This window comes from Symphalangus syndactylus, chromosome 2 (assembly GCF_028878055.3).
Source record: "Symphalangus syndactylus isolate Jambi chromosome 2, NHGRI_mSymSyn1-v2.1_pri, whole genome shotgun sequence".
Classification (NCBI taxonomy): Eukaryota; Metazoa; Chordata; class Mammalia; order Primates; family Hylobatidae; genus Symphalangus; species Symphalangus syndactylus.
In genome coordinates this window covers 120,204,382-120,220,445 of record NC_072424.2, presented here as the reverse complement: position 1 = coordinate 120,220,445, position 16,064 = coordinate 120,204,382, and the positions used below count along the sequence as shown (strand labels likewise).

Genomic DNA, 16,064 nt, shown 5'->3' with positions numbered 1-16,064 from the left:
ATGGTGAATAAGCAGCCAAGAAGGTTTTCAAAACTTGGAGTGAGAAACATTCTGAAAAATCTCAAGTAGTGAATTTAACTTTCGATATCTAATCCTTTCATCTACCAGAGAACACAATCAAGCAGCATGTTTGAAAAATAATAATACACCTGTTTCTAAGTATTGGCATTATATTTACTGTAGACTGTATGGAGTTGTGTTTAACATTGGTCTTGTTAGAGCTATTTAACTATTCAGGGGGAAAAAGATACACTTAGATATTTAGGCTAGAAATTTGGCTCCCACATAGAACTCATTCCTTTTGCTTGTTTCAGGTAATGATCCATGGCTTTCTGGGGGCAAATGTAAAATCAGTAGCCAAAGGGATGTTCTCATATCTTTCTGGTTATCAAAAGTTAAAGAATTTCTAGAAAGAGTTTCCTTGGATACTACTATACAGTAAAATTCGAGGCAATGCATATTGCCATTTACTTGGTGCTCTAAAAAGTCCCTTTGAAGCATCTAGGTAGAGAGGGGGGAAACAGACAACCTTGGGTCCTCATCTCTTAGAGTTCTTCAACAACTAAAGGCCACTGACACTTTCAGCAGAATTATCATCAATAAACTGGATAAATATTCTAAGTTGACTTTTTCTTCCCTTGGATAATAAATATCCAGAAATACAATTAAAGGGACAACTGCAGATATAGATAACTTCAGGGATGTGAGATGGCATTAGAGTGGGTAGTAATGACTGGTGTTTTAATCAGGTCATGAGCATAACATACTCTGGCAGGTTTTTTGTTTTCGATTTTCTTTTTTTTCCCCTGAGACAAGGTCTCACTCTCTCACCCAGGCTGGAGTATAGTAACATGATTATAAATCACTGTAACCTTGAACTTCTGGGCTCAAGCAATCGTTTTTCTTCAGCCTCCTGAGTAGCTAGGAATACAGGCACACCACCATACCTAATTTTTCTATTTTTATTTTTGTAAAGATGGGGTATCACCATGTTGCCCAGGATGGTCTTGAACTCCTGGTCTCAAGAAACTCTCCTGCCTTGGCCTCCCAAAGCACTGGTATTATAGGCGTGAGCCACTACACCTGATCAGTTCTGGAGTTTTGGTGGGAAAAATTGGTCAAGAACTAATTATAGCAGATATTTGAGAAGAAGTGGCCACACACTCTAGGTACCACTGATTATTGACCAAATTAGTCTAGATGACCTCTGAGCATCCTTAGTAGCCTGTGTCCAAATCTTTAAACAGCTCCTGTTTTCAGCTGTCACACAGACACAGTCAGCTGGCTATGGGGCTGGGGATCTTCAAGGGTTTATGGCTCTCTCTGGAAACTTCTTAAATCCTCCTTTCATACCACCGAGGTATCCTTTAGAAAATTATTTCTCTGTGGCACAAAATGCCCTGCCAAAGAGTGAGTAATTTATTTCCTTGCAGCGTGTAATGTCTCAGCCAACCTGATGTTTCACTTGTGAGGGACTGAATTGGTGGGTCATCTCTTTACCTTGGCACCAATTCAATATGTGTATTATACATGTGATTATGTAACAGCTCAACTTTCATGAGGCTCCTAACCTCAGCCTCCAGTGGCAAGACACACTTCATTGACATTTAGCATATTTCACCTCATACTTTGACTTAATTTTCTTAGTTTACCAATACTATAATAATAATATGCATTTCTCTAAATTACTTGTGCTGAATAAGGGTAAGAGATTAAACTATCCTCTATTCATTTAATGTATAGTTAGTAACAGCTCTTTTTTGAATGGAAGTAGAATATTCTCTGCTGCATAGCAATTTGTATACCACAAAATTTTCTGTTTGTATTCTTTAGAAAAAATTAAAAATTTCAATACAGTGACATGCCTGTTTTATCCTGGAAAACAGCAAAAATAGCAAAAGCAGATAGATGTGTAATTCAACTATGTTAAGAGAAGGTACATTTATCTTTTAATTTTTGCAGGAAAAAATTAACAAAATGTTTACTCTGTAACAATTAAATTAAGTAGGTGATATGGTTTGGCTCTGTGTCCCTACCCAAATCTCCTCTTGAATTGTAATCCCCATAATCCCCAAATGTCAATGAAGGGACCTGATGGGAGGTGACTGGATCATGGGGATGGTTCCCCCACATTGTTCTTGTGATAGTGAGTGAGTTCTCATGAGATTTAATGGTTTTATAAGTGTTTGGCAGCTCCTCCTTCACATGCTCTCTCTTGCCTGCCGCCATGTAAGATGTGCCTGCTCCCCCTTCTGCCATGATTGTAAGTTTCCTGAGGCCTCCCCAGCCATGTGGAACTGTGAGTCAATTAAACCTCTTTCCTTTATAAATTACCCAGTCTCAAGGAAGTTCTTTCTAGCAGTGTGAAAACTAATACTGTTGGTAAAATTAAAAGATCAAAGCATTATCCTGTGGATAATTAGAAAATAATAAATTTGGTTTCAGCCTTGATTCAATTCATGATGTCATTTGCTTATTTAAGTAGGTAAAATTTTTATAATCAAACAGATAGTAACAATTTTCTGATACCCATTTAACATAATTTTTGGCAATTAAATTATACAATTGTAAGTGTATATAAAAATAAAAATACATGCTATAAATAAAAATATAAAACATACAAATAAAAAATAAAAATAAAGCATATATAAAATTTTATATATAGACTCTTCAAATTTATGTGAGTACCCATATAATTACACATGTATATGTGTTTATAAACACATACCCCTTCATATATTTCCAAAAATCCTGAAAGATTAAATGGAGTTTTTAACATGCTTGAGCCAAAGTTTTGAAGAAATAAACAAATGTGACAAGAAATCTATCAAAAGTCATTCCTTGGACGTATATGGCCTGATATGGTTTGGCTGTGTCCCCACCCAAATCTCATCTTGAACTGTAACTCCCACAATTCTCACACATCGTGGGAGGAACCCAGTAGGAGGTGATTGAATTATAGGCGCAGGTTTTTCCTGGGCTGTTCTCGTGATAGTGAATGAGTCTCACAAGACCTGATGATTTTAAAAATGGGAGTTTTTCTTTACAAGCTCTCTCATTGCCTGCTGCCATCCACATAAGATGTCACTTGTTCCTTCTTGCCCTCCGCCCTGATTGTGAGGCTTCCCAGTCACATGGAACTGTAAGTGCAATTAAACCTCTTTCTTTTATAAATGGCTCACTTTTGGGTATGTGTTTATCAACAGTGTGAAAACAGACTAATACAGTAAATTGGTACCAGAAGTATGGTGCTGCTGAAAAGATACCCAAAAATGTGGAAGCAACTTTGGAACCAGGTAACAGGCAGAGGTTACAGTTTGGAGGGCTCAGAAGAAGACAGGAAATGTGGGAAAGTTTGAAACTTCCTAGAGACTTACTTAATGGCTTTGACAAAATGTTGATAGTGATATGGGCAATAAGGTCGAGGCTGAGGTGGTCTCAGATAGAGATGAGGAACTTGTTGAGAACTGGGGCAAAGGTGACTCTTGTTGTCTTTTAGCAAAGAGTCTGGTGGCATTTTGCTCCCACCCTAGAGATTTCTGGAACTTTGAACTTGAGAGAGATGATTTAGGGTATCTGGCAGAAGAAATTTCTAAGCAGCAAAACATTCAACAGGTGACCTGAGTGCTGTTAAAACCATTCAGTTTCAAAAGGGAAACAGAGCATAAAAGTTTGGAAAATTTGCAGCCTGACAATGCTATAGAAAATATAATGCAATTTTCTGAGGTGAAATTCAAGCCAGCTGCAGAAATTTGCATAAGTAATGAGTAGTCAAATGTTAAACATCAAGACAATGGTGAAAATGTCTCCAGATCATGTCAGAGATCTTTGCAGCAGCCCTTCCCATCACAGGCCTGGAGGCCTAGGAGGAAAAAGTGGTTTTGTGGGCCAGGCTCAGGCTCCTCATGCTGTGTACAGTCTAGGGACTTGGTGACCTGTGTCCCAGCTGATCCAGCCGCCACTAAAAGAGTCCAAGGTACAGCTCAGGCTGTTGCTTCAGAGGGTGGAAGCCCCAAGCCTTGGCAGCTTCCATGTGGTGTTGAGCCTGTGGGTGCACAGAAGTCAAGAATTGAGGTTTGGGAACCTCTGCCTAGATTTCAGAGGATGAAACACTTGGATACCCAGGCAAAAGTTTGCTGCAGAGGTGAGGCCCTCATGCAGAACCTCTGCTAGGGCAGTACAGAGGGAAATGTAGGGTCTGGGCCCCACACAGAGTCCCTACTAGGGTGCCACCTAGTGGAGCTGTGAGAAGAGGGCCACCATCTTCCAGATCCCAGAATGGTAGATCCACCAACAGCTTGCACTGTGTGCCTGGAAAAGTCACAGACACTCAATGTCAGCCTGTGAAAGCAGCTGTGAGGGAGGCTATACCCTGCAAAGCCACAAGGATGGAGCTGCCCAAGACCATGGAAACCCACCTCTTGCATCAGTGTGACCCAGATGTGAGATATGGAGTCGAAGGAGATGATTTTGGAACCTTAAGATTTGACTGCCCTGCTGGATTTTGGACTTGCATTGGGCCTGTAGCCCTTTTATTTTGGCCAATTTCTGCCATTGGAATGGCAGTATTTACTCAATGCCTGTACCCCCCATTGTATCTAGGAAGTAATTAACTTGCTTTTGATTTTTCAGGCTCATAGGTGGAAAGGACTTGCCTTGTCTCAGACGAGATGTAGGACTGTGGACTTTGAGTTAATGCTGAAATGAGTTAAGACTTTGGGGGACTGTTGGGAAGGCATGACTGGTTTTGAAATGTGAGGACATGAGATCTGGGAGGGGCCAGGGGTGGAATAATATGGTTTGGCTGTGTTCCCACCCAAATCTCATCTTGAATTGTAACTCCCACAATTCCCAGGCATCATGGGAGGAACCCAGTGGGAGGTGATTGAATTATGGGGGCAAGTCTTTCCTGGGCTGTTCTCGTGATAGTAAATGAATCTCACAAGATCTAATGCGTTTAAAAATTGGAGTTTTTCTGCACAAACTCTCTCTTTGCCTACCGCCATCTACATAGGATGTGATTTGCTCCTCCTTGCTTCCTGCCATGATTGTGAGGCTTCCCCAGCCACGTGGAACTGTAAGTCCAATTAAAGCTCTTTGTTTTGAAAATTGCCCAGTCTCAGGTATATGTTTATCAGCAGTGTGAAAACGAACTGATACATGCCCTGACACCACAGCAGACCCAGCTCGAACACATGCTCCCACACATCCCGCCTCCATAACATTACATGCTGACCCTGATGATTTTAAGGTGTTCCCCTGCAAGCTGAATCTAAGATGGACTAAAATACGTTTAGCATAGTTTTAGCTTTCAGGATGTTGCTCGCATTCTAAAGCTTTAGCCATTGTTAAATATTATAATGATAGGCATCCATTAACTATAATATTGTATTAACAAGAAGACTCCTTACTCTAATCATTCTAGAAAAGTAAGAGTTTAATGAGCAAATCAATGATGAGTATTTTGTAGCAGCATGCTTCTTAAATTTCCCTTGGTTCTGTGCGCATCTCTCTAGCTCTCCCATCCCCACCACAGTCTAAAATACTGGACCAGCTTTTCCCCAAACGCTGTGAGAGTCTCCTCCTACCTGCTCTCCCTACAGACACTACTGGGCAGCTCTAATCCATTCACCACATTATGTCCAGCTTTATCTTTACAAAGTGCACATCCAATCATGTCACTCCACATGTCACTCTACCTTTCAAAGACTTCCTATTGTGTTTATAAAGATTGAAATACAGAGCCTTCTGGTCTAGTCCTTGCCTCTCTGTTGTGCCTCTCTGCTTTGTCACTATCCTGCACTTTTGTTGTTCTCAGGATATATGAGTTTTCTTTTAATACCTTGAATACGCACTGTAATAATCAACTATAGCAAATTTTTTGCACATGAAATGCCCACTATCTCAAATACTATTCTTCCTACTCTTACTCCCATCTTTCACCTAGTTAATTCCTATCGAGCCTCCTGATTTCAGCTTAGATATCATGTTTTTTTGTAACACATTCTCAACGTCACAAGGTAATTTTTATAGAGCAATATATTTAATTAACCTGTCTCCCCTACTAGAATATAAATTCCATGAGGCAGAGGGACCACATCATGATTTTTGCTGGAATGACAAATATCAAAAAGAGAAAAAATTAGATATAATGTAGTTTGCCTCCTTACTACCTGAGTTCATTTTGCATTCACTGAATCATTTCTTTAAGCTGTCTAAATTCTACCTGCTTCTTTTAACAAAGCATATACTGCTAACAACAAAGCCTCTCTTGGAAGGTTCTGAAAATGACTCAACAATAAAAACCATTAAGTATATTTCCATAGCATCCTAAGTTTTGGCACAAGCCTGGGCAGCAAGCAATTGTTGGTAGACTCATGTGCGCTGTATCACTGCCTTTTAATTTAAATTTTCTTTTTGGGAGGTGTTTTAATATAATTAAATGTGCTGAAATCTGTTCTGAATTTATATGATTTAAAATTAGTTTTAAAAGTCAGTGATTTATGAAGAACACTGAGTTGATGATGGTTTACAACATTTTTCCCTCCTGACAGGGGACCCATGCTGGGAAAAATAAAACATCCCAATTCTCATTAATGGAAACAGAGCTGAACAGACAACTGTAGCTGTTGAAGGTTACTGAAACTGCCAGGAAATTCTAAAAGCAAAACCAAGGCTGGGCTGGCAGATCAATGTGCCTTTTATGTACAATCCTGAAATATAAAACCATGGAATTTCTAATGTTAGTGGATACTTTTGTCAATATTTATTTAGGCACTTTTATGTTTTATATTATAGAAGAGATTAAATAGAGGAATACTCACTTTATAAAGCTAGATCCCAATAAAGATGTATTTATATGCTACATACTCATTTTCCAATTTTTTGGAGTTGCACTTGAGGCTTATTATTCTACGAACTAAAGATAAAGAGCCTACATATTTCGTTTGTTACAAGACAATGAACCTGAATAAAATTTGCTGAACTAGTTAATACATATTTATGCCAGAGGCATCTCAGATTGGATTAGGCCATCCCCAAAGCCTCTTTCTCCATCTAACAATCCATTAGTTTACCAATCATTAAGCACGTACCATGTGATAATATTTTTTTTGCACTTCACAAGCTAGTGGAAGAGCATGGAAGATAAGCAGTAACCAACTCTCCCCTGCAGATAAGTACAGGCTTTCTTAAAACACACCTGCAGGGAGTACCCACCTTGGCACCTCATTTGGTAAGTAATACAAATCTGCTTTCCACCCCAGCTCAGATATATTCAGCAATTTCTTCCCCAGACATCTACAACTGCAAGACCAATAGCTTCAGTTAAGCCATTTGCACTGTTCTACTCAGAAACATTCCAAGCATTCTAATTTCTTTTGGAGTGTTGGCCTCAAGGTGCTTCTGCACATTAAGGTGTTTCATCAACAGTACAGGGTATATTCAAAATCTTAAAGAATGCCATTTAATGATCTAAAAAGACAATTTATATTCACTTAAGCTTAAAAGTTAAATTTATTATAGAGTATACTATGGTATGTATTATGGATTAAGATGTATGACTGCAAGCTCTTTGAAGGAAGCCTGGTATTTTTATGCAAAGCAGACCACTGACAAATGTTCGTTCAATTGTTGAACTAACTGTGAAAAGTTCAATATATCTCATAAAAAGATAAAAGTTTCTGAACTAGAGTGTTGGTATTTATTCTGAAATCAAAGGAGCCAAAACATCAAGGCGAACTGCTACTGTTCTTACACAGACTCTAAAAATTCTTCTGGCATCAATGGTAAAACTACAGGGGACAGGACCTATGAAGAGCACCAACACTCAGCAAAACTGTGAAGAAGGTAACTTGTCTGTGCATCCCTTTAAACTCCCCATTCGGTTCTAAGCTAGATACTTCCCTTGTTCCATATTCACTCATGAAATAATAAGCATTTATGGAGTACCTACTATCTGCCAGGTACAGTGTTCTAGGTGCTTGGGATATATCACTGATAAAAAGGCAAAACTAACATTCTATCTCATTTATCTATTCAAGACCCTTTTAACAAGTGACCACACTGCACATGGAACTATATTCAGCACTTGAAATAGTGACACAGAAACTTAACACGGCATCTGTCCAAAAGTGAAGCTGCTTGCAAAAAGCCAAAATTAGAAAGCAGAGACTATTCATGTACAATTTATCTTACCTTGTAATGAATTGAAGATGGAGAAGAGGTACATGAAGGGGATATTTAAGGGTCCCCAGGCAAAGAATGCAAAACCCCATGTCATGCCCAACAGAAAGGTCAAGCTAACCACACTGCGCAGGTTCCTTAACACTTCTTCCCTCAGGGTCCGGTTGCTTCTCTTGCCATTCCTCCCACAGATCTGCACCATTACCACAATGAACATGGCAATGTTCAGAAAGAACATGACTCCAAAATACCCAGCACAGGTCACATGAAATATGACTGGATCTTGAATCCAACAGCTTAAAAAAGAAGAAATGAGAAAGAAAAAAAGATGTATTACCATGTCCTGTTTACCTAAGACTTTTCTCAGCTTAGTTTGGGCTACTGCAGATTTTCCTCTCAAATGTCTTTAGAAAGCCACTTTACTTCCTTGGACCTCAGTTTCTTCTTCAATCTCATCATAGGTCTTTTGTTCATTTGTTTTTGGATGGCCATTGTCTTAATATCTAGGTAAGCCAATATTACAAAGAAGACAAGGTTGCTTCCTGAATTCTGAGTTGATATGAAAACACTCTTGGTTGACTCGCTCCAAGCCATGTCTAACCTCCTTTTCTTTTGGGTGCCTGTACACTGAGAATGGGAAATTTAAAAACTAATTTTGGTCTCCTTTGTATTTAAGGAGTGGCTGTATGACATCGTTTTACAAAGTGATATGGAAGTAGAAGTCTGCCGAAGGATTTTTGGGAGAGCTATTACTGGTAGACTCAACTGGCAAGGCCCTTATTCCTTCTTCCTGCTTCAAACGTGCAAGTGACCTGTGGAGCTGCAGCCAGCATCTTCTGTCCAATGACAGAGAGAGAGGTCAAGCCTGCTGCAGAATTATTGGCCCTGACATTTTTAGCCACGAAATCAATGCCAGTGATTGCCACTACCATGTTTCTTGTCATGTGCAAAGAGTAAACTCCTACTCACTTAAGTCACAACTAGTTGTGAGTTTGTTACTGTGGTAAAATAATTACTACTAATATCATTGCTGTAGATGAGGCAAGACCTTATTATAATTGATTAATATACAGATGCTTGTCATGCACAATTACATAGCTTACAATGATTACAAAATATCCCAGTGAGATGGAGAAGATACTTGATACTTAGAATATACAGATTGGACAGTAGATGAAAAAAATTTTTGAACTGTACTATATGCAAAGTTGTCAAATAATATAATTTGTAGATGTCCTCGTGCCTAATCAATGCTATGGAAATTCTTAAGACATCTCGAAAATTGAATAAATGATTTAAAGCAATTAAATTCATCTTGAAATTCTAGCACAAACTGTTATTATTCTGGGCCATATCTTCCATGTTGGAACATAACCTCCACAAAGGCAAAAGCTGTCCTGCACATCTTTGAATTCTAGAAACTAACGTGATTCTGGCATACAGGAAATTATCAATAAATGAAATTTCCTTATGGTATAGCAGTTTACTAAATGGTACTTTAAAGTTCTGTATGAGTTGATGAACATATTTCTAAAATTCTCTTATTTAGAAATTATTTATTGATTTCTACTTTTAATGTATGTTGTTATAAATGTCCCTGGAATAATATTGCTTGTCCCTAGAGCTAACATTTCTTTTACACATAGAAGTTCTTCTAAAATTCTGGAATTCCTGACCTAGCCCCATTATTTTTCCCTAGTTCTTGTGGGGTCTTTTGAGTGCCACTTTACCAATATAAGAGAAGGGAAGACTGTGAAGAAATGGGACAGAGATTGAATAAGTGATTGGATGTAAGTGGATCTTTTTTTTTTTTTTTTTTTAAGATGGAGTCTCACTCTGTTGCCCAGGCTGGAGTGTATGGCGTGATCATGGCTCACTGCAACTTCTGCCTCCCGGATTCAAATGATTCTCCTGCCTCAGCCTCCCGAGTAGTAGCTGGGATTATACTTGTACACCACCATGCCCAGCTAATTTTTGTATTTTTAATACAGCTAAAGTTTCGCCATGTTGGCCAGGCTGGTCTCAAACTTCTGACCTCAGGTGATATACCCAGCTCGGCCTCCTAAAGCACTGGGATTATAGGTGTAAGCCACTGAGCCCAGCCGATGTAAATGTTATCCATCCATGAGATATGCATAGATATGTGGCATCATGGGTCCCATTTCAGAAATAGCCTCTTTATTCATTCAGTAATTTTTTCAATCAACATATATTTATTGAGTACCCATGGTGGATTAATAAAATATGAGATCAGTAACTGCCCAAACTGAACAATATAAAGCCCTTAATCTCAATGATCTCACAATCTGAAGAGAACTTTCGAAATTGTTTAAGAACTTGCTGATTTCTCCATTCTCTAAATTTCTACATAACACTCCCATTGGCAACGAATCATTCACTCTCTGTCTGATACTGCTATTTAACTCTCTTGAAGATGTGGGTGGGTTTGAGGAGGTGAGAGTGTTATGAAATCTTCTGAAATAGAATGGGTCTTCTGAGGCTAAAAAACTGTCTTAGGCATTTTCTCAATTCCTCCATATGACAGAGTACAATATTAATATGAAAAAGTGTCTCAAACATTTCAGGGCATTCAACTGAATCTGTGGTGTAGCAGAGACTTTGGCAGTCATGCGAATAAACATCAACCTTTTAAAATGAAAGCCTTGCTATTGGCATGGAAATTAATGCTAAACTTCAGGAAACAAAGGATATCTACTCATCACAAAAAGTTATTACTTACAATTCATCACCTTTTTCTTTCCCATAACTTTCTTTTCCATAGACTTCATTTTTGTTTCTGCTCGCTAGAACAATTGACACCACTAAGGCAGGCAAACCTGTTACAAAAACACCATGACACGAACTCTTTTGAAGCATCTGAAACTGCTTCATAAGACTGCTAATGAAATGTAAAGAAAAGAAATGAAAAGAAGAGAAATGCAAGCAAGCCAACATTCCATATCCCGGATTCAAACTTCTTAGAAATGGCAACTTGGTTAACAACAAAATCCCCTCCTTGGGGTTCAATGTCCAACTCTAACTGGCAACAATCCAAACCTACTCTTAAATGATAGATATTTAAATAAAATTATGTTTGCTTAGTGGGACTCATTGGAAAACTAAACCTGATTTGTATCAAATCTGGCACTAGTGAATGTGGTTTCATTAATGAAGCCTTGTTAGACTGGCAGAGTTTAGGCAGACAAGGTCATTACAGCCTATTTTGCCTCCTTTTATATAAAGAAAACTCTTTAGAAAAAGTGGAGGAAAAGCAAGGGGGCTATAAAGTCTTTGTAGCCTTCTCTCTCCAGAGATTGAATAAAGTATTTCCATGTATATTTCAGTGGGGAAATGCTATGGCAGGCATCCCAGGTCTCTGAAGAGTGTGCTTATTGCCTCCTGAAGTGGTTTTGAAGGTCTTGAAAATATCTCTCACTTTTATATTTCCATCTGAAACAGATCTGTGAGAAAGCTCTAAAATGCCTGGCTCAATATGAAACCTGAAAAACAAGGGAGCACAATAGAAGATCTCAAACAAGTTAATACAACCACCTATGTCTGACTGAGGACTCATGTTATTACAAAAAGTTCAAGGCAATAATCCTATAAGTATTCTGGTTGCACACACAAGAATAACATTCTTTCTCTGGTTTCCAAGACATAGGCATGTGTCTGGGGATGAGTGTAACTAGCCGTCTGAGCTGGCCTTTGTATTTTAAAGCATCATGGAAAAGACACCACTGTCTGCCAGCTGCTTCTTCAGACTTGGGTGGGCTGGCTCTGGGCTCAGGAAATAAGTTTGTGGTGACTCAGGGAGTGAGGGCTTTTCCTTTACTCCTGTATATAGTGAGTGCTGTTGATGAGTTTTAAAAAATAAAGTTGTGAAGATGTCCCTTTCTTAGGCTATGTATATCTAATCCATGCCATTCACAATTTTGAGGTTCCTCTTAATGGTACTATTTTTTTTAAATAAGATTTTTTCCTATGAGAATCTGGCAATTTTCATGAGGGAAAAACAAAACCAAAAAAATTTTAAAAGGCTTACCCCAACCAATGATGCAGAATTTTAGAATGTATCGGCGAATGTAAGTGTTAAATACTTTAACTAGAGCAATGTACATGTGAATTGCTTCTAGCCCCATCCAGGTAAAGGTTGCCAGAAGGAAGAAATGCAACAGGACTGCAACAGCAATGCAAAATCCATCCACATTGAAGGAGGTGATCCAGCCATCTAGGAGGAAGAGGAGATTCAGGAACAGCAGGGCTGTGCTCAGGTTCATCAAGATTTTGGAGGGATAATCCCTTCGCAATTTCCTAAAAGATGAAAAAAGGAATCTGTGAGAGAACTAATACTGTATATCAATCTTTTAAGTACAGGCCTGTATAAATTCATATCTTCTACAACCCTGCAATAAGATAGGTAGCACCACCTTTCTGATGTGGTTCTGCTAAAAGGAGGGGCTAAGGATATTTATGAGTATTTGGCAAGTTATAAAGACTTTAAAAATATTAATTTACTTCAAAATTATTTCCAATTGTTTATACAATTCCCAGTTGGGTTTCAACAGAATTTTTTTTTAATACAGGAAAAATTCTAGAGTTGTAAGAATGACATTTTTCTTAAAAAATAATTTCTCTAAATTATTTGAACCTTTTTGATTTTTAATGAGTTAGGGATCTTAAAAAAATTGTTTCAGGACTAATTTTATAAGATTATAAAACAAACATTTTCATGTTTTACAATACAGAAAGCACCTTATATAATTTTTACTTACTTAAATGTTAATCATTTCTAACAGATTTGAATGCATTTTATAAATAGAAATACAGCAATTATAAATTAAAATTCTATAGCTGGAAAATTCATGTTGCATAATATATTTTATGAGAAACATGAACATTAACGTTGAACCACGCTACAGTGTATAAATGTTTTTCAAAGCCGAGGCAATTTTCTTATTCACATTTGGAACAGTTAGCAATGGGTTTGGCAGATTAAAAATATACTTACTCAAAAGCAACATATGTCAGGAGAGTTGCTGCTGAAAAAATAGCAGATATTCCACACCCAATATAGCTGATGAAAGTGAGGACTTTAGTGTTTCTTGCATCTAACTGTGAGGCACTTCTTGGAAGGTCCTACATAAAACATGGGCAGCAGCTGTAAGAATCTCTCTTCTCATGAGAATCGTTCTGTTTCACTAGAAAGTTCACTGTTAACATTAGAGCAGCTTACTTTCAGGGGCTAAAACCAACAGCGTAAATCAATATTAAAATTTCCATTTATTATATTATTTTCAATCAATAAATAAAAGAAAAAAATGCAGCATTACTTCTGAAAGTCGTTACACATTGTTTTTCATCATTACCTTCTTTCCCAAGCTTTCTGCACTCCAGTATAACCTGAAGATCAAAACCACCAGGACCCTCAGCAGAAACTGGAGAGGAGATGGTTGCCTTGCATAATAAACCATCAGGCCCATTCCTAACAGTTGCAGGGCTGGGGGCACCAGTTCAAATGGAGACCACAGTAGTCTATATGGCCAAACCCTCAAGCCTTTAGGTTCCTTGCCAGGTAGCAAGGAGCTCAGCCAGAGGCTGGTGCTGGTGCTGTGACTGCCAAGCTCTAAGGGTGGTGTGGAGGCTCCTAACCCTGGTCATTTCAATGCTTGGTATGTATGAGGTGGGACAGTCTTTATTTTCATAATTGAGATGCCACTAAGACTTTTGGGGGTCATAGACTTTTTTATTCCTATAGTACCGAAAGGATACAATTTAAATTATTCAGGGCTGTTGTGGAGTGGAAAGAAGTAAATACTTTCCAGTGTATTAATATAAAGTATTAATTTCAATGTGCTAAGGGAGACTTACAAAGTCTGGACTTGGTAGAAAAATCTTTCTTTTCCTCCTTAAATGGGGGATTGGGATAGGAATAAATCTTGAGGTAAGACCAATCACTCAATCCTGGTTGGAGGAGAAAGTTACCTCCATTATGTAGGTGTTCAAAAATGAAGTGTTCTTAGAAAAGGGATGTATTAAATATCTAGTGTAAACTTTTAGGTTTTAAATTATGGAGAAAATGTTTATGATTTTTCCTTGTATATGTAAATTGTCTTTAATTGTCACCAAAATGCCAATAAAATCTGCTACTCACACACAGGTCTTGAGTAAGTTATGTGTGTGTGTGTGTGTAATAAAGAAATGTGGGTTAGTTTCAGGTTTCACTGATGCAGTAAAGAACAGGTACAGTATCTCTGCAACATCAAGAAATGCACAAAGTGATGGAATTCAGCAGAAGCAGAGGCTCAGAGTCTGAGGGGGCTTCCCCTATCTTCTTACCCCGGGAATCCCTTAAAACACTGGGAGAACACGGGGCACCCAGGGTACATGGGATGGGGTTTGAGTTGGTGCCACTTGACTCACAGATAGGCTACCTCAACCAATGATTCATCAGCCCAGAGAGATGAATCACGGTTTTGAGAGTGATGTGTCACAAATTCTTGAAAAACCTATGACTTGCAAATCACAATTAAATCCAGAATTTCAAATAGAAACTAAATAAGGCTGTTTACTGATTTGTTTACAGATTTATACACAATTTTGTGTTATTTTGTTCTTTAGAGAATGAAAATATGAAAACTTTTATGATATAGCCAATATGAAAGTGTGCTAATCTTCACGAAAGCCAGTTTTAATACAAAGAAATGTAGCAGAAGACATTAAATTCTTAAAATATTTGTAGACCAGAAGATATAATTATAGGTATGAGGTGCATTGCTTTAGCATCTCATATGGTGAATTGGTGAATGTGTCATGGGACGATGCAGACTCTGGGAATATCTTATACCAGTGAATAAAGAGTTTCTAAGTCAAGAAAAACTCTTAACAAAATCTTGGTGGTCTGGAAAGACTGAAAAGATAAGAGAACATCACCAAAAAGGATACACTCTGAAAAGATTTTCTACCAGCAATTTTTAATATTACAAAAATAGACAAGGTAGAAAATGGAAAGATAGCATGAATGATGCTTATCTTTACATATATACATATACATAAAATACCATTCAATCAGATAGCAGCAGAAAAAATAATACGTAATTACAAACTGATAATAAAATTTAGACAATATATGAAGGAACTGGCCATATGAAGTCGTGAGCAGGCAAACTCTGGCTGCATATAAATCATCTCTGAAGAGTAAATTTTGTTGCTGTTATCTATTTATTTAATATTAGACTTACAACATGCACATAGTTGAAATATTTAAATGAATTAAGCTAAAGCTTACATACCTGAATGAGTAATCATGAAAAATAAGTGTTCTTTGAAAGAATGCCTGCTATCACTTTTGCAAAAAAGAGAACATGGAAGGAAACTGAATTTTCTTTTATAATTACTTAAGGAAAACATGCAAGAGTTAATTGTTCATTTTCGTGCTTTGGCAGCAAAAGCAAAATATTTGTATTTTAGATAGTTAAAAAGGTGTCTTCTATGATTTATCACCTTTTTAAATGACTTGTTCTTATTCCACAGAGCATTTATGTACTTGATTGTCAGGAAAATTACAACTTGCAGGGTTGCCATATGACAATGGCCATTTACATAGGCTGAGTAGATTCGTGAGCCAAATACTACATCCCACAGATCCTCACGGCTTCCTCCCAGTCCCCACAGGAAGAAGGGTGCAAGATTTAAAGGCGGGAATAAACAAAACCTGACGTCTGTGATTCTAATTTGAAAAGCTTTATTGCCTCAGCTCACATTACTCCTAACTCCTATTAAAAAACAAACGTGGTTTGGTCCCTTTATGAAAACCAAACAGAAACAAAGGCTGTGCTACAACCCAGAGCGTACCTTGGAGACCAGAAAAGTGTTTGCAA

At 37.8% G+C, this 16,064-nt stretch overlaps 1 protein-coding gene across 7 annotated transcripts in view; it reads right to left on the bottom strand.

The window, feature by feature from the left end:
* The window catches only part of ADGRG6 (adhesion G protein-coupled receptor G6), a 142,897-nt gene that overhangs the window by 15,388 nt on the left and 111,445 nt on the right, over positions 1-16,064 (bottom strand). For all 7 annotated transcript variants that reach the window (XM_063622842.1, XM_055265808.2, XM_063622841.1 and 4 more), the window contains 4 exons: positions 13,196-13,323; positions 12,230-12,498; positions 10,925-11,021; positions 8,197-8,480 (listed from right to left, as the gene is read on the bottom strand). In XM_063622842.1, the coding sequence (XP_063478912.1) occupies positions 8,197-8,480; positions 10,925-11,021; positions 12,230-12,498; positions 13,196-13,323 (778 nt within the window). The remainder of the gene's footprint in view (positions 1-8,196; positions 8,481-10,924; positions 11,022-12,229; positions 12,499-13,195; positions 13,324-16,064) is intronic.